Raw genomic sequence first — 25,744 nt, forward strand, 5'->3', positions numbered from 1 at the left:
TTGTCCTCATTCTGGTTTTTAATGTTCAAGGTGACAACAGTGTACAGTTTTTCCAGACCCATATGTAGGTTCCATAGTAATCTCCACCTGCTGGAGAAAACACCATGACAGATGCCATTGCCCCAGCAGGTCACTGCCAGTGTGGGAACTTTGGGATCAAAAGCACCAAGCCAAGTCCCTTGCTCAGGATGGGTCTTGGTTGAAACCACAAGCCCTTCTGCAGTTCTAGGTGGATGTAGTGTTGGTTCTTGGCTCATTGCAGGGGTGAAGCAGGAAACAGAAAGACTGGTGAGGCCTGCTTGGAAAGAGGATCGAGGCACATTACGATTCCAAACCAGGAGATCCTGAGTCAGCACTGATTCTAAGTCTCTGGTTTGTTTAATAGGGGAAAGGATTCCATCCAAGAGCCCAATGGGCCTCCTCTTCCAAACCTGCATAGGAAGCAAACTTATGAGGGTGATGGAGGGTCTTTACCAGGCTAGGACTACTGCCTATGTTTCTGCAAGTCACAAGTCAGCAGGTCAAAGAACAACTGTGAAGCAGAATCTGCTAAGCAAAGCCAAGTAGTGACACTCACTTCCAAAACATACCCATTAGAAGCCTCCTGCACGTACCAACAGTGACAGATGCTTGTAGCACAGGAAACTCACCCCTTCTTCAACAGTTGATTTGATTTGCCACACATCACTAGTGAACAGCTCGGTGGCATTTTGACTGTTTATCTTTTAGGGCAAGATACCCTGATTCTGAACTCACTTGGGTTGGGTTGGCATGAGCTGTATCCTAGTGAAAAAAATACCCCACCTACCTCCTAGGTCCACGCAAGACTTCTGCACATGGAGTAAATCAAACCATAAAGGAGCCCATAAGAATACCCAGGAGGCGAGCAGACTGGATGTGACGGAGGAAAGGGCCAGGCAGGCAGGTGGAACAGAATCTCAACTGGCCAAGGCCTGGCAAGATTGGATTTCCCAGGGGTTGAGTAAAAGGAGCACAGGGAAGTATTTATTTTCACCTTCTGAAGACACTGTGTGCATGTAGCTCTGACTTCCCACTTTTAGGGGACTCTGGCTGCTGCCCAGTTTTATCTGGGCAAGTGATATATTCTCGTGGGAACAAGTGGTGGCAAAGCCTCTTTCAACACATTTCCCCTCCTTCCTCCAGTGATCGTTGGGGCTGGCAGGTGGGACACACTAGTGAATAAGCCTTGTGTGCCACAAGTTTTTATGTAGAGAAGATGGAAGGAAGTTTCCTCCCACAGGCCCCAATAAATATAATTTTAAAGCAATTAAAGCCTGCTTCAGTGGGAGAGTTTCCGTACAACATGCTGGTGATATTCCTTCAATTTTTTTGGTTGTTTTTATTTTTTTTTCATTAAAGTCCATTGATCGTCACAAAAACCCAGGAAATGCAACTAAGGAGAAAACAAATGTCCAACCAAGATCTAAGAACCCAGAGCTATGGAGGAGACGTCGCACTGGACTGCTGGGTGTGCACAAGGGGGCAGGAGGGGCGATCCTCATGGGGCATGGCCACTGGCCATGGGAAACACAGGAGGGACGCCAGGCAGCTGGCTGGGCGGTTATGTTAACCGCTGCACGATGACAGCATTGAGCAGGTTGGCTTCCTTCAGGGTCTGGCTCTCATCAGCCAGCTCTTTGTTCGGGAAAGTAGTCATGAGGATAAAGCTGGTGGCAGCCATGGCTGGCCGGGCATCCACGATGAAGAGTCGGATGTCGCTGATCCTGCAGGAGTTGGGGAAGTGGTGAGCAGTGCCCTCCTCTGTCGTCCACACCCCTGCCCTGTGGAAAGCTAAACACCTCGCAACTCCCCTTCCCTGACCTTCTCCACAGAACAGCGAAAGCTACGCTCAGGCATGTGGGACCATGTCCCTTTCTTGCCAAGAGTCCTTCACTGCTGTTTCTATTTTCCTTGACATAAACATCAACAACCCTACTGGGTTCCCAAGGCCTGCCTAATTTTATACCACCCTCTTTCCCCTCAATCTCTTCTCCCCACTTTTGGTTCATCAGGCCATACTCTCTTCCCACATTTGGGTCCTTCTTTCCAGAGGCCCCCCTGCCTGATCCCCTTCCTGTAATCCTAATCACAACTCAGGCCTTGGATCAAATGTCACCTCCTCAGGACAGCCTTCCTTAGCTCCTTATCTCCATCCCTGGCCCTCCTTCCACATTTATGGAATGATCTGATTAGTGTCTCCTCCTGCAGCTCATGAATTTCATAAGGGCGGTATATGTCTGTTTTGTATGTCACAGGAATCACAAACTATTTGTCAGAAATTAATGGTCAACTTCTCAGGGCCAGGAATCATTTCTCCAGACACTGCCTGTCTTCTGAACCTGGAGATCATATGAGAATGAAACCACCTGGAAACAATGCCTCCTTCCCTACAGCACTTAAACAGAAGTTTCCTTTTTGCCCCAAGCCCCTAAAATCTATGTAACTTACAATTTGGCACATCTAAGGGCGTGGACCTGCAGGATTCTGCCTGTGACTTTTAGCAAACCAAGCCTTGTCACCCAGCGAAGCTCTGCATGGGCTGTCCACCTTGGGAGTGGGCAGCAGTGTGCTGGGCTTAATGAGTGAAACGAAACTGAGGCAAGTAACTCACATCGCTGGGATGGGTCACTCCCTTAACCACCAGACACTTGAGTGTAATGAAGGTTCCTGATGAAGGAGGTCTGAACAGGCTCTAGATGCTCCTGGCTCATAGCTGGGGCTTGTCTCCCGCTTTTACTCACAGGCGAGCCCAGTCGATACTCAATAATTGTCAAACAATTCACTGACCCCACATGTGGGTGCTGGCTTAGTTGGTTCATGACCAATAAAATTTAGACACTTCTGTTCTACAGAAAGGAGATACCAAATATATTTACTGGCAACAGTCCTCTAGCACCTCTCCTACTAGTCTCTTCCCTTTGCTGCGCCTCAGTCTCCCCATCTTTAAAATGAAGGAGGAACTGATCCAGCCCAGATGGTCTGAGATGTAGAACAGGCATTCCCAGAATTCTTGACAGCCAGATCTAGAAGAGATCTTCCTGGCCCAGTAGTTTTCACAGGCCGCTTGTGGGGAGGGAGGTGGAGGAAGCCAGGTGAGTGGGATGCTGGCACTGTAACCCCTTCTCCTCTATCAACCACAGCAGTTCTAATTTGATCTCTTCACAGGACTTTAGAATAAGACTTCCTCTGAACAGTCTGGTAGCTTAAAAAAGCCCTGAGAAATCCAATACCCTAATTTTACAGATGAAGAATGAGACACACGGGGGCGGGGGAAGTTAATAGTCACTGACCACACTAATGGAAAAGTGGGGACCAGAACCTAAGGCTTCAGACTTGTATTCCTTACCACTCTCGTGTCTGTTTTGGGGAAAGCATGGAGTGCCTGCTGGTGTTTAGGAGGAAGAACGGCTCTCTGCTTCCCACACATTCGCGTGAGTCCCAGAGGACGCTCCTGGAATAAGCAAGGCCACACAATGCAAGGTACCTGTGGCTGTGGTTAAATTTCTGCACCAGCCTCCCGCCGTCTGCAAGCCGAATTTGGATGTTTGTGGTAGGCTCTGATTCGTCGATTAAGATGGAAGAGCTGGCTTTGGCTTCATTTTCTGCCTGTTGGGCTGGAGAGCTGGTACTCAACACCTGGGGGGCAGTGCTGAGGAGAGACGATGGCATCAGGACACAAGCAGAAACAAGGCCCCTGGCAAAAAGGGAATCCCCTCTTGGACTGTTACTGAGCATTTGCTATGCTCCTGTCATTGTTTGGTGCTGCTGAGCTATTGACCCAGACAGGGAGAACTGTGCCCTTGTGGTCCAGCAGAATTAGCTTCAAACCCCAAGTCATATGTTTCATATGTTATTGCTAGCTCTCTTGCTTCTGAGTAATGTGGGCAAGTTACTCGGCCTTTTTCCTCCTTGGTGTCTTCACCTGAACAAGGGCTTGAAGGAAGGAAAGCAGGACAGCCTAGGGTGGGAGAGACAGGGTCATAAGGCTAGAAGACATAATAGACCAGGGTCAGTTTTGGTCTCAATGGAGTGGTAGAGGGGAGTGTTCCAAGTCTGCAGGTGAGGCAGCCTTGGCACAGCCTGGCAGGTGAGTGGCAGGTTGCAGGCGAAGCAGTCCAGATTCTTCCTCTGTGATGGAATTTTCAGGCCTGCATTACCTAGTGCACCTCACTCATATGTGTGTCTGTACTCATACATCCACTATTGAGGGCAGGGGAGAGAGTTCTGAAGGGCGCTGAAAAGCCAGTCAAGTGCTGGGTACTGCTGGGATTCATCATACAATGAACAGGACACGGTGTCTGCCAGTGTTAGATTTCATATCTCAGAATCACATGGACCAGGGTTTGAATTACTCAAACATGCTTACTTTCAACAAAGGTAGTAATTAGATTTTTAAAGGGTTAAGGCTATAGGCCTTGCTCAGTTTTTGTGAGGATTAAAGGGGAAAATTGCATAATGCACTCAGGATGGCTGACAAACACAAAATGCACAAGGACTCCCACTTCTCCACAACTGTATGGAGCCACCTTCTCTCCTCCAAACTACCTGTTCACTTCACTCCCAGTCTTTCTCTTAGCAGATGACCTGACCTAGACCTTTGAAAAGAAGCAAGGCCATTAGATAAGCCTTCGCTTCCCCTCAAAGCCTCTAATTAGATCAGTTCTTGTACCTTACCCTTCCCCCTTCACAGCCCCAAAAATGGTACTCAGAGCAAATCCAACTGAAAGTGCTTTCCAAAGTGTGTTCCATAGGAAGGAAGGTGTGGGAAAGGCCACATAACACACCAGCAGCTTCAGAGGCCATTGGCACATTAAAAGTTTTGAGAAACTGCACAGTTCAATACCGCCCTGAAGCATATAATTAAAGAATGACTGAAAAGTGAACTTATTCTTTTCTGTGAATGTGAAAAATATGGACTTAGAGAATTACAAAGTAGAGCTCAGAAGAGAATGTCGCCCACATTACTAGCACTAGAGAAGTTGCTTCTATGCATCAGTCACACAGCATGTGGGACTCAAAAAGTGTAGGCTGGGACACAGAGTTTAAATGACACCACCATAGGCCACAAGAGTTGCTTGGAAATAGTGAAGAGGTAAATCTCATATACCTGTAAATGCCTAAGCTCTGCACCAAGCTTTTCCAACCACCCATGGCTCATGGGCCGTATGCGGCCCAGGACAGCTTTGAACGCAGCCCAACACAAGTTCGTAAACTTTCTTAAAACGTTATGAGTTTTTTTTTTTTTTTGCTTTTTTGTTGTTGTTGTTGTTAGCTCATCAGCTATCATTAGTATTAGTGTATTTCATGTGTGGCCCAAGGCAATTCTTCTTCTTTCAATGTGGCTCAGGGAAGCCAAAAGACTAGACATTCCTGATCTACACTATCTTGTTTTGTTCATTAGTTTCACAGACATTAGGTCAACTCTCCAATTAGACTTCAGGCAGCCTGTCCCTCAACTATTTACAATAATTCAAAGTACATGTACTCATTGAAAACACTGCCTGCCAGAAAGGGAACTATAACATTTTCAGTCAGGCCTAAAATGAGAAAGAAGCTGTTAAGCCAAAATAGTTGATATCTATTCAGGCAATGGGGTGGAGAGTAGAAAAAACAGGAGTGACATTTACACCGACTTTGTGCAGGGATTGTCTAAAGGAGCTTTCAGTCATGACCTCACTGAATCACCACAACCATCCTTTGAGATGGGTGTAGATGGGTGTTATCTCCATTTTATAGATGAGAAAACAGATACACATGCTATGGATCATTTTTAAAAACTCATGCAATAAACAAGCTTTCTTTCAGTATATATTCTGTGTATTCCCACCAGCCAGGATTTTGTTAAGCTTTACAGTTAGGATGGTTTACTTTAAAAAAAATAATATTTACATTGAAAATGCTTTCTCAAACTTCTCCTTGAGTGTCATTCCTCACTTACGAGCTGATGACCCTCAGCAAGTTACTGAGCATCTTGGCACCTCAATTTCCTTTTCTATAAAATGGAGATACTCTCCTTACCACATCTCCATGCCTTTTAGGGGGAAGCAGTCTCTACTGTCCCTATTATTAAGGAGAGTTGGTGTGACGCTAGAGAAATGGCACAATCTTTGGAGCTATGCCACCTACCATTTGGCCTCCGCTCTGCCACTAAACTAAACAAGCAGTGTGGCCTTAAGCAAGTCACAACTTCCCGGGGCTTCATTGTCTTCGTGTGTAAAATGAGGAGCTGTTCTGTTTTGAGGATGAGACGAGATAATGTGCATGCAAGGCCTGATATTTAGGAAATCCTCCACACAAGGAAGCAGTTGCTGTTTGGGTTTGCTTCCCAGCACGTCCTGTTGCAGATGGCTGGTGGCTCATCACTGGAAGAGATGAGGAAAGTCTGATGCCTGGACTTGGCTGTGCTGCTTCTGACTGGTTGTTTCTCTTACACACTCCCTGAAAATTAGGTGAGGCAGGGTGGCCTGATAAATATGGTGACTGTTTATGAGGCACCCATTCCTAAGCCAGGCCCTGTGCTGAGTACTTCACATGTATTAACCCACATTACTTAACCCACAGGCTTAACCCCCAGCCTATGAGGTAGGGATTCATCATCTCCACTTTACAGATGAGGAAACTGAGGCACAACAGGGTTAAGCAACTTGCCCAAAATTCCAGTGTTGGTTCACGGAGGAGGCAGTATACAATCCGACCTGTCTGGCTCTCCATCCTGTGCTCTTCACACTGTCCCACTCTCCTGTTGGGCCTTACAGTCAGACAGATATAGGCTTGGATTTCAAGACCCAGTTTCCTCATCAAAAAAACAGAGTTAAAACTTCCCAGATAGTTGAGAAAATAACTAAAAACATGCACTGTACCCAGCACATACTAAAAACACAAACAAATGTCTATGTGGCTATGCAAGAATATCCAGGATGCTATGCAGGTTGGCAGGTAAGGGCAGAGACTGGAGGGACCCAGCTCTGCACTGGCCAGCAATATGGATCTCACCAAGTCTCAGGGTCCTTCTTTCTAGAATGGGGATCAAAACAGGATTAAAGAAGATAAAACATGTGAAATACTTTGCATAGTGCTTAGCTAACAACATAAAACACTCGACCAGCCACTTACTATCATTCTTCAAGGTCCTGCCCCACTTATATTTGCCTCAATTCTGGACCTAAATCCATTGGAAATGCTATCAGCTGCCCATGGGCTGTAAGTGGCTGACAGGCATTCCCAGTCTGTGCTGCTCTCAAGGAGGATAGGGAGTAGAAGAGGAGGAGAAAACTGAAGACCAGGCCTCCTGATTCTTCAAATAAAAAGAGCACATCATTTAAACAACATTAGTTCCATAGTGCTCTAATCATCCCGCAGGGCAGCCACATACATCTGTTCAAAGGAGCTGGTCTGTCAGCTCTTCCTGAGAACTGCCAACAGCTGGGCTACTGCTCCCAATGAGCGGCTGGCCATCTGCAGCTGTTTGATTCACAGGCAGGAAAGGTTAGAGCAGATGTCTATAAATAGTGTTTTTGGTGTCTCCCTGCAAACATAGTAAATTATGGGGAAAATGAGTCTCAATCCAAGAGCCTGAATCACCCAACTCCTCCTGTCTTTACAGTGGGAACAAACTGGCACTCGGTACTTTCTTGCCACTATTACAAATCCTGAGACCAGTCATATTCTCCACAAAAATAACCACTAGAGACGGCACAGGAGCAGCTAAAGCTCACTTCCAGCAGCAGTGACCCCTCCTTTCAAGTGCACTCTTGCTGTTTGCAATTCGAACCTTCAGATCAGCTCCCAACCCAAACAAACTAACGTCAAACCTAAAACAACAACAAAATTCTCTGGTTTCTCTTCAAATTGTATACACCTTTTGCCTTTTACTAAAACAACATTTAATACAACTGAATTTTCTCAAATCTTTGAACCGAGACAACTTATTCATTCACTTGAAGCATTTTCCCAGATAATTAAGATTTTGAAAAAGCCCAGTAATGACTGATTTTTGAAGCAAATCTGAGAAAATTTTCTTGAACTTTTGGCTTCTGATCATTTTGGTTCACAAGACAATGAAAAATGTAGTAAAACTTATGGGAAAACACTAAAGCAGCTGTCCTGATTTAGACTGAAAAGCTAAAGTCCCATCTCACCTAGCTATATAAAACTGTGGCTGTTTTTTTTTTTTAAGCTAAGTTTTCATAAAAAGCCAGAACTGAAATAAAATGCAAGTGGAACTGGCAGTGAACACTTACTTTGTTGATAAACATCATGGTGATATCAAGTTCTATCTTGTACTTATTCTCCACACTAATATTTATTTCTATCATGCTAAAATAGACTATTTAAAGATATTTTAATTTTCTGAGATGCAGAGTTTCACACACATAATATGGTTAGACTTTCCGATAGTAGAAGCATTTCCTGTTAGTATTATAAAATCATACCCAAAGTGCCTCCCTTGTAACTGGCAGTGAGCGTAAAAAGTATAACCTTTTGATCGGCAATTTGACATCTTAAAAATATGAAGCCCTTTTGAAACAATAATCCTATGTCTAGCCCAAGATTAAAGAGTATACAAAGATTTAATTAGAGATATTCACTGCAATGTTGTAATTCTGGTAGCTGCCTAAATGTTTAACAGTAGGGACTGGTTAAATTACAGCACATTTGTGGGCTAAAAAATTATGTAAGCATTATAATTAAAAGTGTAGAAATAAACTCACTGATATAGGATGACAGCCATACTTCACAGATAAAGCAGAAAGCAGGTGATAAAACAGCATGTTTACAAACACATGCAAATGAGTAAGAGAAGAAACACTTGCCAGATATTTCTGGGTGTTAGGTTTAGGACAGCTTTTATTCTTTATCTGCACTTTGTATTAAGATGAACATGTATCACTTTAATAATCAAAGAAAAAGAAAATTAGGTGCCCTATAAAGCTCATCACAACTGACAGGGACACTCTGTAAGACTAGCTGTCCTGGGCTAGTCCACGGCCCTTGACACAGTAGACGAAATGATGAGAATAGGGATGACTTAACTATTTTGGGTCTGCTAAATCTAATACCCTGAGCTCTAACCCTTGCTCCTGATGAGGCATGAATGGTCAATAGGCAGGTAAGGGATTCTAGCAGAGGGCCAGCCAGAAGCTCAGAGGGCATGGTTGCTGGAAGACCAAGCTTTGATCCCTGAAGACAGTGAGGTGAGCAAGGGCAGTACCTACTTTGAGAACTGCCAGATCTAGGTTAGAAAGGATGTCTCATTGTGCAGGAGTGCAGGAAGGAATGCCAGTCAGAAGGCCTGGGGTCCTGGCTCTAACACAGACCACACACAAGGACAGGCCCCTAATGTCCAAGAGCCTCAGCTTTCTCTCTATAAAATAAGGATCATATTGGCAAGAAGGGTCACTATGCTCTGAATGCCTACCATGTGCACAGTTCCCTCTGAAGAACACTAATCAGGTGACCCCATGGCCTTGGCCAAAGCTAAGTGGATCCTGAGAGAAGGCAGCCTACCTATGGGTTGGCCAAGAGTCTGCTGGGAAAACTGTATGAGGGATACCAGTGACTATTAACCAATCAGATATCATCAGAGGGTTTGAATAGAAGATAAAGAATGTCTCTTAGTAGAGGGTACAGGAGTGAGAAGGCAGTGGCAGAGGACACAAGACAGAAAAAGTCACAAGTGGCAGAGTGAGTGTCAGGAAGGGCCAAATAAGTAGAAATAAGAGCTGCTGAGCTGCCATAACGGTGGCACACCAGCCTGCAAAGGGGCAGCAAGGTTCTTGAGTGTCCCTGCATCCTGAGCAACCCACCACGAGGCCTGGCTGGATGAGAGACTGTAATTCCTTATTCCCCTTGGAATCCCCATTTCAGCCTTAAGCCATCAAGGAGATGACACCTTCCCTGAACACCCTAGATTACTGATCCATAGTAGCAATTATGTTACACTCTCTGCTTACATTGACTGCTAACTATGGAACAATGTTCTACATGTATCAGCTCACTTATTCTTTGCAACAATAATCCTAGGAGGTATGGACTCTTATTAGTACCAACTTATGGTTGGGGAAACTGAGGCTATACAGTCCAAGGTCACACTGCTAGAAAGTGAAGAAGCAGAGATATAAACTCAGGTCTGTTAACTCCAAAGTCCATGTTCTCCACACTGTTCCTCCCATAGAAATACAATTTGAAGTATTTTGTAAACAGTAAAGAGCTAATAACCAAAGTGAGTGATACACAGGGTCTGCTGGGTTTGGCAGGTGTGACTGACATAGTCTGGCTCTCACCTGTGCTGCTCCTTACCTGCCTAGTTTCTGACCCTCGCCAGTGAAGGCTTTGAAGGCTCCTTTGGGCTTCACAAAGTCCTCGTCCCGATGGTCCTCCATATCCAAGTTCACCTGTCCACCGTGAGCTAGCCTCCGCAGCTCTGCTGGCACCTCCCTGTGGGAGAAAAGGCCATGCTGGGGTCCACAGAGAGAAGATGGAAATGACAGTGATGGAGAAAAGGGGAGAAGAAACCTCTCAGTCCCACAGAGAAAATTGCTGAGTTTCTCCAGGGAGCAGGCTACTCTGGTGGCTACCTGTCTGCCTCCACCTTTTCTCTTGTTTGCTCAGCCATGGCCAACACCTATTTCTTATTTGGCCACTTAGGTCTGCCTCAGGCCCAAAGGGGAAAAATGGACACACAAGGTTTTTGGAGCAGATCTATGAATCTGTATCTCAACTATGCTGAATCTGCTTCAAACAATTTACTTCACAAATAATCAACATTCTGCCTTCTTCTTTCCCAACTGCTATCCACTTGCTGATTTGGGACCTGGAGGAGGGCTTTTTCACTCACCCTCTGCGGATAGACTCCAGAAACTGGGCATTGGATGGATCTTGGTAGCTTCTGAGTTCTCCGTTATCCAGGCTGAATCCACTCTTCCAGAGTTTCAATACTACATGAACCTGTGATGACAGGGAGTAAACAGTTACCAGGGATCTGGTAAGCATAACAATTTGAACTTGCAAATTAGCAGGTTTTTACTATTTCTCAATGTTGCTACTATCAAAACACACATAGACACACATATATACATGTGTGCATAAGCAATTCAACAAGCAAACTAAGTAAGCATTAACCTAGAATAGGAAGGTGATCTAGCACAGACTAAGAGCAGGGGTTTTGTTTTAGGAGAGCTGAGGCTGCATCTTGACTGTGCCACTCACTAGCTAGATGGCTCTGGGCAGGTGACCCAATTGACGCTTTGCTTGTGCTTGGTATGCAGTGAGTGTCCGACTAAACTACCATGGCAAATCTTGCTTGTGGACTATTCCACAGTCATTAAAAATGTTATCTACAAGTTCTGTTAACAACAACTCCCATACACATTCACAGCAAAGGGTCTAGAAGGCTAAAAACCAATGCATTAGCAGCTGCCTTGGAGGATAAAATGTTTATTTTCTTCTTGCTTGACTTTATTTTGGAATAAAACCCAAAATTATTTAAAACATATTATAGAAATCAATGATCACAAGACTACAAGAAAATGTCTGTGGTATAATATTGAATAAAAAAGACTCAAAATTGTGTGTATGATTACACTTGTGGGGAGGGGGACCCTATGCACAGGGCTAAATAGTGGACAATGAGGAAAACTGAAAAAAAAAAAAAAAAAAGAAAAAAAAATTGGTGTTAAGTCTTCTCTGGGGGTCTGAAGACAAGTTCTTCAGCTATACTCACATCACTAAAGAACCCCAGATACACTGTACCTCTGCCTGAGATCCATGGGCTGCTCAAAAAACTCCTTCATTTGCCCATCCCTTTCCCCACCTGTTCTCACCAGCTCTCTCACCCAGCACCCATGAAAGCTGCCTTTGATTTTCCAGTAAGCCTCTCTGTTCGTGAACCATAGCAAGGGCACTATGTCTGTTAGCTTCCCTTTCAGAGGCTGCTGGTTCATGCACAATATGTAACCAATCCCTTCAGAAAAATGACAGAACAGTCCACAGGCTTCCCTCATGCAAGGTGGATGCACACTCACATCTTGGCTGGAATGCTGCCTCTTTTCTCCTGCCACATAGGCAGACTCTTCCTCTGGTGCTGCCCCAAGGCGGTAGCCACCTCCTGCAAATGGCTATAAGGGACAAGTTCATACACATTTGAGAGGTTGGTCCGTGGTAAAAGGGTTACTCAGATATAATGATATATATATCTTAGGTAAGAGGAAGAAAGAGGAATGGGTTCCTGATCAAGCATGTTAGCTACTAGATGCATTTTCTCTGATATCAGACTCAGTGCCTACATGGCCAGGCAGTATGGTAAATGAATCAGGTGGCCAGAATTGGGCTAAGAGCTGGAAGGGGCAGTGCCTGGCTAAAGGAAACAGATGCTACTAAACTCTCATTAACCATGACCATGTAGGAATTTGGGTACAGGATTCCCAAAGGAGACAGAAATCCCTATTTTATATAAAATAGATGACTATTAATTCAAGTAAAACAAAATAAAACTCCAAATAAGTCAAACTGGATAGGCCAAACAAAACATGTATGCAGAACCCAATCTAGACCATAGGCTATAGGTTTGAAAACTCTGCCCCAAATCTTGGTTCCACGTTAAAGGGTGAGAGAAACTACACTCGCGTTCTGCACAGAAGACCAAGTAAGCACATGAAAAAAAGAAAAAAAATCAGTCACTACCGAGGTGAAGAAGGTGGCATTCCCAGCTCTGGAATCTCAGTCTTGTGGGCAGACAATGACCCTTATACTCACTCTCGGTTTACTGGTCTCTCCAGGGCTCTTGGTCACTCGCTCCACAGCTACAGCTCCATGCTCTTTGGCACCTTTAAAGAGATCATCCACCAGCTCGTTGGGACTTTTCTTCCTGGGAGGGCCAACAATCTGCTGTCCACTTCTCTCTGAGCCCCCAGCATAAAACCTGTGTACAAAATACACCTCTAACATGAAACACTCATGGAAAACATGAATAGAGCATGTGCCAGGTTGGTGCTGGGCACACTGAGGCAAAGGGTACAACGCTTGTCTTTAAAGAACTTACTGGCTAGCTGGGAACACATGGAAGGAGGCAAGCAGGTACAATGCAGTGTGAGCAGCAACAGAAGTCAGTAAGGGAACACTGGGTGGGAAGGATAGCCAAGACTTCCTATAAGGGTGTCTTCTGGGCCGAGTCTTAAGGATGAGGATGAGTTTATTAGATGAACAAATTGGGGAAAGGCATTCCAGGCATGCAAAACAGCTTATCAGCTCAGGAGAGAGTCTCAGCTGGGAAATATCAATCTGGTGGCCAAGCTCCTCTCCAGGAGACAGTGACTGCAGCCATAGTCAGAAGTATCCACCACTAGAGACTCAGGGTTAATGGTGGCACTGGCATGGTTAGTACAAGCAGCTAGGCTCCAGTCTTGGCTCTGCCACTGTGTGTCCTGGGTAAGCCAGTGCACTACTCTGTAACTCACTTTCCTTGTCTTTGAAATGGGAGGGAAGGACCACATGCCCTACCTACCTGCTCCTTAAGTCAGAGCCGTGAGGTTCAAATCAGCAGATGTATGCAAAAGAACAAGCACAGAGTAATGCACACAGGTAAGGTGGTGTGACACAGCACCAGGAGCTCCCCCAAGCCTCACCTCACCTTGCCATTCATGTGACACACACTGTGGCCCCTGAGGAAAGGGTATTGGAGGTCAGAGAAGCTCCAATCTCAAATACAAGCCCCAAGACACCCACACTGGGCTTTGCAACAGGCCAGGCATGGCTTGAGATAATAAAATTAGTACTTTTTTATATGGGTCTGAAAACCAGCTGTCATGCAGCCTGGCCCCACTGCCTCCTTATTACTCCTAGTCAGAGCTAAGTCAACAGCTTGTCCCCAAGGGGGAAAAATCGAGAACCTATAAACATTAGGCTCAGCCTTCTATTTCCTGACATTCATCAGGGAACGAGAGGCAAAGCCACAGGCCCTGACAAGGACAACAGTACCAGTGTCCTTTCAGTCTGAAATGCTGAGGGGTCAAGGAAGTAAGCGGAATGTGAAATAAAGGAAGGTCATCGCCTGGAGGATGTGACTGGGTGGGAAGAGAATGAGAAAGTCATTTATGAGCTGGGCATTCACGTACTTGATGACACTGTGTTTCACTCAGGAGTGTAAAACCCTAAAATTAACATATATTCTCATATCCAGGAGAATCTAAAAGGAAGGTTTTGAGGCAGTGTGAAGGTCACAATAGGAATGAAAATACAGAATAGAACACATGTAATTTCTCAGCCCACTTCTCCAAAGACTGACCATGATGAGATAACTGCATTCCCGTAATAGTTATTATACAATTTTCCTTAGGAATGTCTGACAGACCGAGGCAGATCCTGTGGAGAACCAAAACCCATGAAATGAGGTTGTAGCCAGTTCATTCTTGTTCATTCCAGGTAGATGAAGTTCTGCTAAATGGACCAGAAAGTCAAAGTCTTTATTAAGGGATCTCAAAGCCCTGGCTTCAGAACTGGGAGCCTGTGATCAAGAACCTTAAAAATATGCATGCCCTGGACCTGGTATTTCCATTTTTAAAAACTATCCTAAAAAAAAATCTGAAATGTGGTTAATTAATCCACAAAAATGTTCATAGCACTGGTATTTACAGTAGTAAAACACTGAAAATAACCTAAATGTCAGGCATCCCATATAACAGATTATTATTACAGCATATGAAAAGGCATATGAAGGATTTTAATGACATGGGAAAATGTTTGAGATGTAGCATTGATTCAACAAAACCATATTTATATACGGAACAAAGACTGGATGGAAATATGCCAGAACATCAACCGAAGTTACCAAAGGGTAGATGAGTTTAAGACTTTTTCATCATACTAGTCTGTATTTTCCACAATGGATATTTTTATTACAATGCTCCTAAAGGTTAAGAACAAACAGATGTGTGCATGTCTATTGAGGGAATATACACTTATAAGCCTATTATTCTGTTTTTTACATGATGTTTTTTAAATTAAAAAGAAAAAGCTGGAAAGAAATATACCAAAAAATGGATATCTGGTTACGTATGGATGGTAATATAATGAATAACTTTTTCCTTCTTTTCCTTATTTTTTAAAATTGTAAATTGGCAGTTTATAATTGTATATACTCATGGGGTACAAAGTGATGTTATGCTTTAACAATATGAAGTGGATTAAATCAAGCTAGTTAGCATATTCACCACCTCAAATACTCAAAATTTTTGTGGTGAGAACACTTGAAATTAACACTTAGCAATTTTGAAATGTACATGCTCTTTAATTAACTATATTCATCATGCTATGCAAGAGATCTAAAAAAAAAAAAAGCCCCAAACTATATTCCTCCTGTCTAAGATTTTATACCCTTTGACCATCATCTCCCCATTATCCCCTCCCTTCTGCCTCTGTAATCACACTCTGCCGATTGTTCTAGATTGGAATTGTTCTAGATTCCACATGTGAGAGCATGCCGTATTTGTGTTTCTGTACCTGGCTTATTTTAGTTAGCATAACGTTCTCTATCCATGTTGTTGAAAATGACAATTTTCTTCTTTTCACAGACTGAGTCGTACTCCTACTGTGTATATATACCACATTTGCTTTATCCATTCATCTGCTGGTAAGACACTTACGCTGATCCATAACTTCGCTACTGTGAAGAGCACCGCGATGAGCATGGGAACATAGACATCTCTTCACAAACTGATTTCAGATCTTTTGAGTCAATATCAAAAAGTGGGACTGCTAGATCTTTTCCTTATTTCCCTCCCCTAATATTCCTCAATAAATACATTAAGTAACAGAACAGGGGTCACTTCTAAGCTACAGGGAGAAGAGACTTCCTAGGATATAACCCACAGACCAGCCCACAGTAGTAATGGCTAACAATAACCGAATATGTTTACCAGGTCCTGTTCTAGGTGATTTACACATTACCCTGAACTTCCCTGTAAACTGTCCCCCAGATCCCATCTAGAAGACTCACCTCTGGCCTTCCTCCTCTTCCTCATCCTCATCTTGGTCATGAATGAGGTCTCTGAAGGATGTCACTCTATTATCACTGGAGACACAGAAAGGAGCAAAATGATCTCAGGGAGCATTAAGAAAGGTAACCCTCATCACCAGCAGCTAAGGAGGTGAAGACACTGAGGTTAGATTTTTGGTAGGCGGGAGGAGGATGTTATGTGGAGACAGGTTAATCCTCTAAGACTGCACATAAAATAATGTGGCATTTATTTTTCCAAGGTCACACAGACTGAGTATAAATTAGAAAGTCCTATCGTGAGGTAAAATGGAATCCCAATTTAAGCTGTCCTGGCTTTAATAAAAACTAGAAAGTATTTATTAATATTTAGGAAAAAAAGCAGTGTTGTGTAGGGTGGGCACAACTAAAAATGAGTACAAGGGTTAAGTAGTACAGACAGTGGGAAGGAATAGAGGAACGCAAGAAAGGCTTTGCAGAAAAATGAAGTATTTGGACCAACTGCCAAAGAACTAGTGGACAGTCACAGGGATGGGGCTCCTGGGGAAAAGGGGTTGGTGTAGCATTACCGGAAAGCAGCATACACAGTGCACAGAGACCAGAGAGTTGAAGGAAGGACACATAGTCAAGAAGTAGGAATGAATGAATATGTGGGTGACAGCACTGGAGGAAAAGCAAGCCCCAGTCTACTTCTGCTGCAGGATAGTCAAGTAGTAGTATTGATTTTGAGGAAAAAAGCAGTGTTGTATGGGATGGGCACAACTAAAAATGAGCGTGAGAAGGGTTAATTCTCTCTGACAATATCTTCCACTGCCACTTTCCACCTAGTTTAGATCTGTCCTCAAGGAACAGGCTTAGTTTTTCAAGGATCATAAGACACAAGTTTTATCAAGATGAAAAAAAAAATTCTGTATTTCTTAGGGGAAAAAAGCAGCTTCCATACAATATGGGAGAAGGAGGGTGATATGGTTTGGCTCTGTGTCCCCACCCAAATCTCATGTTGAACTGTAATTCCCAATGTTGGAGGAGGGACCTGTATCATGTGAGTGTATTTCCCCCATGCTGTTCTCATGATAGTGAGTGAGCTCTCACAAGATCTGATGGTTTTAAAGTATGTGGCACTTCCCCCTTCACACATGCTCTCCCCTGCCACCATGTGAAGATGTGCTTGCTTCCCCTTCGCCTTTTACCATGATTGTAAGCTTCCTGAGGCCCTCCAGCTATGCTTCCTGTACAGCTATGGAACTGTGAGTCAATTAAATCTCTTTTCTTCATAAATTACCCAGTCTCAGGTAGTTCTTTATAGCAGTGTGAGAAAAGACTAACACAGAGAGTAATACAGGTTTAGTGAGGCTTTAATGAGCTGTTAACTAGGAAGAAAGCTCCAGTTCAGTCTTGAACATTTATTTCAAGGAGACAATCAGGGGACAGAAGAGATCTGAGGTTCCATCAACTAGAAGTGAGAAGACAAAAACCAATCAATGTAGCAAATAAGCTCCCCTGTATGAGTTGGCTCCTGAGAACAGCCTCCTGGGCATTCCTTGATACTCGATATGACATGGTTCAAAAGGATCCAAGTGATGAGATCTTTACTAGTACCCTGAGAGTACTAGTTCCACTCATTCATCTTCCCAAAGGGAATTTTCCATACAGGCTCAGCCTAAAGTTTCTTACAATGACTAGGCTAGGATGAGCATCTATGAAAAAAATATTTTCTATCTCCCTGTTGTTAAACTTTCAAATATACTTGCTTGGGCAAATCACTTGCTCTGGCTATGGCTTTGTTTCTTTCCCCCAAAACTCATACACCCAGACTCTGATGGTATCCGACACTGATTCTGGTGTCCATGTACCAGGTTCCAATCCCAATTCTGCTTCCTACCCTGTGATCTTGGACATGCTATTTAAATTCTCAACGCTCTCATTTTCTCACATGTAAATAAGATAATCACAGCATCAACCTATGGGCTTTCTGTGTACAGGTGGGGTACTGATGCACGGAAAGTCTTTTGCATGGTGTGGCACATTTAAGTACTACTCTTGAGTAGCAGTTCTCAAAGTGTGGTCATGGACCAGGAGCATCAGCATTACGGTGAACCTGTTGGAAATACAAATCCCCAGGCCGCTCTTAATTCTACTGAATCAGAGGCTCTGGAAGGGGTATTCAACAATCTAGTCTTAAGGAGCCCCTGAGGTAATTTTGGCATACATTCAAGTTCAGAACCACTGTCTGGAGTAATGCTTTCAGTTACCTTCTGGCATGGGTGTCCTAGGGATATCACCAATTGCTGAATACTTTAGTCCTATGGTCTCTATAAATCGGCTAAATATCTCAGAAAGTTCAATTTTTCAATATTAGAACTATCTCCCAGGCTACTCTGGCATACTGAAGTGGCACAAAGCTCCTTCATCAGATGACATTTTCTGTTTTTAATCTGGTTATCCTAGCTCTGCCTCTCTCTGATGATGGAAATGCTCTATCTGCACTGTCCAACAGAGAAGCCACTAGTCACATTTGGCTATTAAGCATCTGAAGTGTGGTTAGAGCAAATGAGTAATGATGCTTGCTTAATTCTAATTAATTTAAATAGCTAGTGGCTACCTTATTGGATAATGTAGTTTTAGAGAATCAGACAATGGTAGTCCCTGAAAGTTTCAAGTATAACTTTTGCTGGATGAAAGAGGGGGGAAAAAAGGAAGAAACTGTTACCTCTTGCTTGACCCTGCATACAGGGGTGGGAGGTGCTGGCAGGGAGGTAGCATGTGGCAGTAGAAGCAGCTTTGGACTTAGGCAGACTTGGCCGTGAATCTGTGGTAACAGCAGCTGTAAGTTACTTGACCTTTCTAAGAATTAGCATCCTGACCAGCGAAATGGTGAGCACCTTACCTACTTCAAAGCTGTTGAACAGTATCAGAAGAGAACACAGGTGAGAAATATGGCTAGAAGGATGGTGACTGCTCCTGAAATACTAGCCCTCCCACTTCCAGGAACTTACAATTTACTTGGGGAGAAAAATTAAGTATCAGGGAAAGAGTTCAGGGCAATGTGGGAGAGATGCCACCCAGTAGTATGTGGATATAGTCAAAGAACTGAAGGAGTGATAGTTGTGATTCGGGTTCTGTGGAACAGAATTATGGCATGTCGCCTGGTCACGGGGTTAGGAATAACACGCTCGACAGAGGAGTGGGGATGGAGGTGAACATGGAAGGATGCATGGGATCTGTATAGGCAGAAAGCAAGAGAGTGGGCACACCTGACCAGATGAGAGACTCAAACAAAAGCAGGAGAACCAAAAATAAGGAATAATTAGAGCACCAAAGAAATCAGTTTGGTTGGAACAAAGGATTTAAGAAATGAGGATACGGAAGTCAGATTAGGAAGGTGGGTCCAGGGTAAACTCTGGAGGACTTTGAATGTCCACAAGAAGAGGCAGAACGTCGTCGGGGCTGAGAGCTGAAATGCTGAATGTAGAAACAACCCTACATTTAAATCTTTGTTTTACTAGCTCTGTGATCTTGGAAAGATACCCCAACTTCAGTGTCCTCATCTGGAAAACAGGAATAGTACTAACCTCAGTGCTAACAGTACTAACAACAGTACTAACCTCAAAGGGTTGCTGTGAGGACTAAAAAGGTGTTCATGTAAAAGCTTAATCCAGTGCCTGACTCCTAAATACTCAATAAATGGCAGCTGTTATTACTGAGTTTAAACTGTCTCCTATAGCAATGGTAACATTTTTATGTCTGTCAGCCCTTCGAGAATCTCATAAAAGCCATGGACTCCACAAAAGATACCTGCTAACGTGTACACAAACTTTTGCCTGTAATTTCAGGTATTAATAATTTAGAGACTTTCTCACGCCCATTCCATAGATTCCTCCTAGGGTTCTGGGGCTCCATATTAAGAATCCCTATTCTAGAGTCGGGTGTTGCTCTGAGGCAGCAGTGACAACATAAAAGGGTATGTGAGAAGTCGAAAGTGGGGGATGGGGAGAAGGCAGCAGCTGGCTAACTGTCCTGCAACACCCAGGTCGAAGCAGAGGCACATCCCACACAGAATTCCTCTGAGGTGCTAGCACAAGTTTGGCTTTTCCTGAGAGTGTAGTCCCAGCATTTGCTTTCCTCCTCAATAAGGACAACCATGCAACAGACTGCATCCTCCTCCCTCCCTTTTTCTTGTCTTCAGTTCTTTTCTAGGCCTACTACCAAGTCTGAGCCTTAACAGAGCAATAAAGCAATGCCTCTTGGACTGAATGTGTGTCCAGTCTTTTTACTCACTTCAGTTCTAATATTAAACCCTTTGTCCTTGATTCTTTTACTTTTATGCCTATTCTTAAATAAACATACTTGTTGGGGAATAGACAGAGTAAACAAAACAGGTTGAGAATGAATGCTAAAAATGATAATACTAAAATTACAATAACAACACATACTGTGTTCTACTTGCTTGTGGTAGCAATCTCCTATGTGGTAGGCACATTCAATCTCCTAGGTGGTAGGCACTATCATTCCCAATTGACAGGTAAGGAAAATGAGGAACTGATACATTAAGTAACCTGCCCAAGGTCACAAAGCTTTTACTTAAGTGGCAGAGCTGGGATTTGAACCAAGGCAGTCAGGCTCCTGGGCCCATGCTAATAAACCACTGCCTTAATAGAACTTTGGGACTACTGGAGAAAAGAGAGGAGTAAACATGTAACTGGCATTAGAGACTAAGTTTCAATCTCTCCCCCTGTATAATTCTGACATGCCAACATCCCAACAACACCCTAAGGTGGCTGTCAAAGACTCATACCCCAGAAAATTAGCCATCTCTACTAGCAGCTGCAAGAACAGCACTTACCCTAACAACATGTCCCAAGCAGTAATACCCAGATGTGCCATCACCAATATCTCATAGGTTAGCACGTGCAAACAGTTACAAGATCACTTTCCTCCTACCTCTTTTCTCTGGATGGGAGTGAGTGAAAGAAGTTAATAAAGCAATGAGATCTGGGGTTAGTGCTCCTTCTTCAAAGGAAGAAATATATTTTAAACCTCAGTTGCTTTTAGAGAGAAACATAATTTACCACTTCATGGCAAAGAAACACTATTGGTTATATTCTGGGGTTGAATTCAAACCCAAATAAAATTTCCTGGCTTAAACATACACTAGAGAGTAGAAGCAATCAGGCTAAGGCAGAGAAGGGAGACACCTCTGCCGTCACACTCTCTGTAAAGGTTCAGACACCTTTACAGGAAGCACCCCTGCCTGTCTCCTGGAAGACCAGCATTGTCTCACTCTGCAGAGCACAGGAGCATTCTGCTGCGGGAGCCAGGGAGGCGGCAACAGGGGATGCAAATGGGATCACAAAGGTTAACACTGTTTTACCTAGTAAGACAAGGTCTCCCTAATCAACTTGGCCAAGGGTGGGTTACACAGGTTTATTTTGTACAAGACTTCTTAATAAGGTAATGGGCATTCTAAAATATCAAAACAGCTTTCCTAAAGTCATTTTGCCTAATCTTTCACATCTATAGCACCCTTGAAAGGAAGTTTTTTGGCTTTTACTTAAAAACTTTAGAGTTGCAGTGGTCATTCCTCATATTACATACGTAAAAGACCCTCAAAAGTCTTAAAAGTAGATTTGTGGTTTCCCCCAGAATTGAACCATAAACCACACCCAGTTAAAAGTCATGCATCTCTGTACTGGAAATGACTGAGGCTTGCTGGGAAGTACTACCCATTGACTCAGTCTAACCTTCTCATTCAGACCTGGTCCACACGCCCAGGCCTGAACCCTCTGGTCAGAAAATAACTCCTCTTCACTGCTGGAAACACTCATGTAGCAATAATTGAAGTTGGCCCTTACCTGGGGGCTGTGCCTCTGGACACTGAACTGGGGGTTGCCTGCGAAATGGTCACAATGTCTTCATCCCCTCCGTCCTCATAAAAGCTCGCTAGCGCGATCTGAAACAGAGAGGTAGTACCTTGGGACCCTTAAACAGGCCTTCACCTAACACATATCTCCTCTGAGCACAAAGGAGTACAGACATGGCCAACACTTACAAGGTAGCTTGCATCCATGGGCCAAAGAAAATTAGACCAGAAGGTTAACAGCTCAACTGTTAGTCTTTGTGTCAACTGAAACAAATTCCACCCACTACGGTGAAAAGAAGGCAGTAAGAATGGCTGGGGTGGAAGACACTCCTCATTCTCATTTTATGAAGAAACGTGATCTAGTAAAAGTAGCACACATTTAGTGAGCATTGTGCCAGGTTGTTCTGAGCATTCTACATACGTTAATTTGTTTAATCCTCACAGAACTCTATGCTATTAGTACTATTATCATCTCATTTTATAGTTGATACAGAAGCACTGAGAATTAAAAATAATTTGTTCAAGTTTACACAACTGGTAAAGAGTGGAGCCAGGTTCCATCCCTGCTAGTGTGCTCAGACCCTTACTCTTAAGCGTTTCCAGTACAGACAGGAGTCAGGAACTGTGAAGTCAGTCCAGGTTGCTACTTTTCCATTCTTTCAAGTTGTTTCCTAATCTGTGAAATGGGGGTACCTATCTCACCAACCTGCACACTGGATGAGATAATCCATTACGATTTATGCATACTCGCATGCCAGGTCTACACATACAGAAGGAATATGGGAATCTTTTGGTCATTTGTGACATCTCGCTCACCAACTCAACAGACAGGCATTTACTAATCACTTGCTTTGCACAAACACAAGAAAGCACTGAGGTCACAGAGATGAAACAGACATCGCTCCTGTCCTCAGGGTCACCAACTTTACAGGAGACAGTGAGCTGTCACGGGATAAAAGTAATCTGCTGGGAGGCAGTGTGCTGTCTCAGGACATGTAGTGAACTGGCATTCTCAGGGAGCCTACCTTCAAGTCCTGTTCCTGCCAGGCAAGTCACATGCATGAGTCTCAGTTTCCCCACTACAATGTGAGGGGAACGAGACAGAAGATCTGTTGGTCACAACACTGTGTGCTTTTACGTCTTTCAGATAGAAACTTTTTATTTCTGCCCAGCACAGAGGCTTCCCATTGTGTCTAGGTGTGATCTAGGTGTGATGCTTTACCTAATTCTTATGTTTGGGAAGCAATTTACGTTTGGCAGCAGACCCAGTTCAAATTCCAACCCCACTACTTACTGGCTATGTGACCTTGAGAAAATTCTTTCCCCTCTGTGCTTCCAATTCCTCATCCATAAAATGGGTCTAGTCTTTACCTCACAGTGTTGCTAGGATTAAACGAATCATATTACGTAAAGTGCTTGGCACATGGTGGTTTAAAGCCTGGGCTCTGTCTGCTTGGAATCATACAGAACTGAGTTCCACTTCTACCTTTTCTGCCTGGTAGCTAGTGAGGCCTTGAGCAAGTTACTTAACCTCTTTAACCTCAGTGGCAAAATGCGAAGGTTAAATGACAAAAGACATGTAAAGCAGTTAGAACAGCGCCTGGCTCATAGTAAGTACTCAATAAATATTAGTCATCATCATCATCATCTACCTAAGACGAGGCTGGCCAAGAATATTTATGCAATTCTTTCTACAGTTAATTACCGAGTGCTTACTATGTGCCAGGCATTGTTCTAGGCACTGGGAATTCATCAGTGTACAAAAATCCCTGCCTCGTGAAGCGTAAGTCTTCTCAGCGAGTATTTAGTTTATACTTAGTACGTGCCAATGAACTACACAGTAATTTCCACGAGACTCCCATTTTACAGATAAGTTAACTACGAAAGGTGAAGAAGCTCCAACCTTGCGCCCCCACCCCAGAGGTATTCTCCCAGCAATTAGGAAGGCGGGGCGGGGTTCAGCTCCCGGGCTGGACTTCGGAAGTAGAAATGAGCGGCCACCTAGTCCCGAGTGGGGCTTCACCCAAGAGCTGCTCACTCGGACCAGCTTGGCCTTCGGCAGACATTCGGCGCGGCAGCCACGCCCCCAGGCGCTCCCTCTCCTCGCCGGCTGCTGCAGTGCCCGAAGTGTCGCTGACGCGGCAAGCGGGAGAGGCAGCGTGAAACTGGCACGGCAGAACTGGCTGGGGCTGGCCCGCGTTCCCCCACTCCCAAGCCGAGCAGGCGACGCGTGACAAGCGGTCCCGGGACCATGAGGCCTGGGTCGGGCCGCGGTAGAGCGGGGATGACTGTGCGCTTCGGCCGCCGCGGGCTTAAGGCACCAGGCGCCCGTTCCCAGCAGTCCCCGGCCCACCCGACACAGCCCGCCTCGCGGCGCTACCTGCAAGTCCCAGCCGGCCGATTCCAGAAAGAAGCGGGCCCGCTCCTCCTCGGCGCCCGTCACCGCCACGAACTCCCTCAGCGCCTCCTGTCGCTCCGCCGCCATCTTCGACCAGTGCGCTTCCCAAAGCGCTCCGGCGGCCGCCGCGCAGCCCAAGCCCAGCTGCCGCGTTCCGCTTGCCGGTCGACGAAGCCCAGCCGGTGGGAGCCCGCCCGCAGCCCCGCCCCACGTGGTGCCCCACGCAAAGTGTTCCGTGCGGGAAACCCCGCCGCTCCGCGCCCTCTGGCGACTGCAGCGCGAACCGCAGCCTAACGGCGTGGGTGGGAGCCCGAAGGATGAGAGGCGGGGCGGGTCTTACATACACCTGTGGGCTGAAGGATCCCTGCAGGAGTCAGATTCCCAGTTATTCATTGACGCAGCCCTCATTTCATTAATTTATGCATTCGTTCATTCACTTACTTGTCAAGCATTTACTGAGAGCTATCAATGGCCCGATGTTTTTCTAGGGCTGTGGATATGGCAGGGAGCAAAACAAAGTCCCTGCTCCCTTGCTTCTTACACTCTGGGGGTAAAAATTCAGACCTTGAACAGGCTAGGCCTCCGCTCACAACACGTCCATGCCTGGCTATCTCGCCCCGCATGAAAGACTGTCTCAGGGCCTGCCTGCAGGACCCATGAGAAATGGGCCAGTTCCTCCATCTCATCTAGGGATCCGCTAGCTTCCTTTGCTCCAGGCGCCTTGCCCTCCTTGCTGTTCCTGGAACTTGCCAGGTATGGTGCATTTGCCTCTGGGCCGTTGCATTAGCTGCTTCTGTGCCTGGAGCACCTTTCCCTTACCGATGGGCAAGGCGCTCTCTCCGCTTTCTTTGGGGCTCTGCTCCAAGGCCACCTTCTCAGGCACAAACCTGTCTTCTGGGTCCTCAGCTTCTTTGCCATCTTGCCTCTTGCTTCTTGCCACTGTTAGGTACAGTAAGTTCCTCTCCAAAGAGTGGGCTTGTTCAGCTTACTTGTTCTTTGTTCTCTATTTTCAAAGCCTAACTTCCTCGTTCTTTGTACCTCCTTACCCCTAGTTAGGGTAAACAACCTTCCCGCGGGTCCTAATCTATAACCCACATCTGTTCCCTTGGATACCCTCGCTACAATTGCCAGTGCTATGGAAACTCTTCTTCCCGCCGAAACCGGTTGCCCTACCACTGTAGCCCACATTTCTGCTCCATTTGAACTAGCCAATAGGGATTAGCTTAGATTGTGCAGTCCAGCCCCAGCCAATGGGAACAGGACACAGAAGCAGGGACTAACCGCATTAGGGATAAAAACCCCTTCTCTCTTTTGTTCAGTGTGCCTTCTTGCAGACCAGATGTGCGAGTGGCACCCTTCTGCAGAAGTGAATTGGCTTTGCTGAGAAATCTTTTACTTGAGTGCTCGTTTTCCTTGCGACTTCGAGCTTTAATTTCCAACACCACCATGGGACACTCTTCCCTTCCTCTTCCTCTGT

The 25,744-nt window shown here is 44.8% G+C and overlaps 1 protein-coding gene across 3 annotated transcripts; it reads right to left on the minus strand.

The window, feature by feature from the left end:
- NSFL1C (NSFL1 cofactor) lies at positions 1-25,194 on the minus strand. 3 transcript variants are annotated; one of them, XM_025399040.1, is made up of 10 exons: positions 24,250-25,194; positions 21,862-21,959; positions 16,013-16,087; positions 13,523-13,528; positions 12,775-12,940; positions 12,045-12,137; positions 10,859-10,968; positions 10,321-10,458; positions 3,506-3,670; positions 1-1,745 (listed from the first exon to the last, which is right to left on the minus strand). In XM_025399040.1, exons 1-10 carry the CDS (start codon positions 24,352-24,354, stop codon positions 1,583-1,585), a joined length of 1,119 nt encoding a protein of 372 aa, XP_025254825.1. In that variant the 5' UTR covers positions 24,355-25,194; the 3' UTR covers positions 1-1,582. The 3 variants fall into 3 exon arrangements, with proteins under 3 accessions (XP_025254825.1, XP_025254826.1, XP_025254827.1); XM_025399041.1 differs by lacking the exon at positions 13,523-13,528; XM_025399042.1 differs by lacking the exons at positions 12,045-12,137; positions 13,523-13,528.
- Positions 25,195-25,744: the final 550 nt, after the last annotated feature.

This window comes from Theropithecus gelada, chromosome 10, assembly GCF_003255815.1.
Source record: "Theropithecus gelada isolate Dixy chromosome 10, Tgel_1.0, whole genome shotgun sequence".
In the NCBI taxonomy this organism is placed as follows: domain Eukaryota; kingdom Metazoa; phylum Chordata; class Mammalia; order Primates; family Cercopithecidae; genus Theropithecus; species Theropithecus gelada.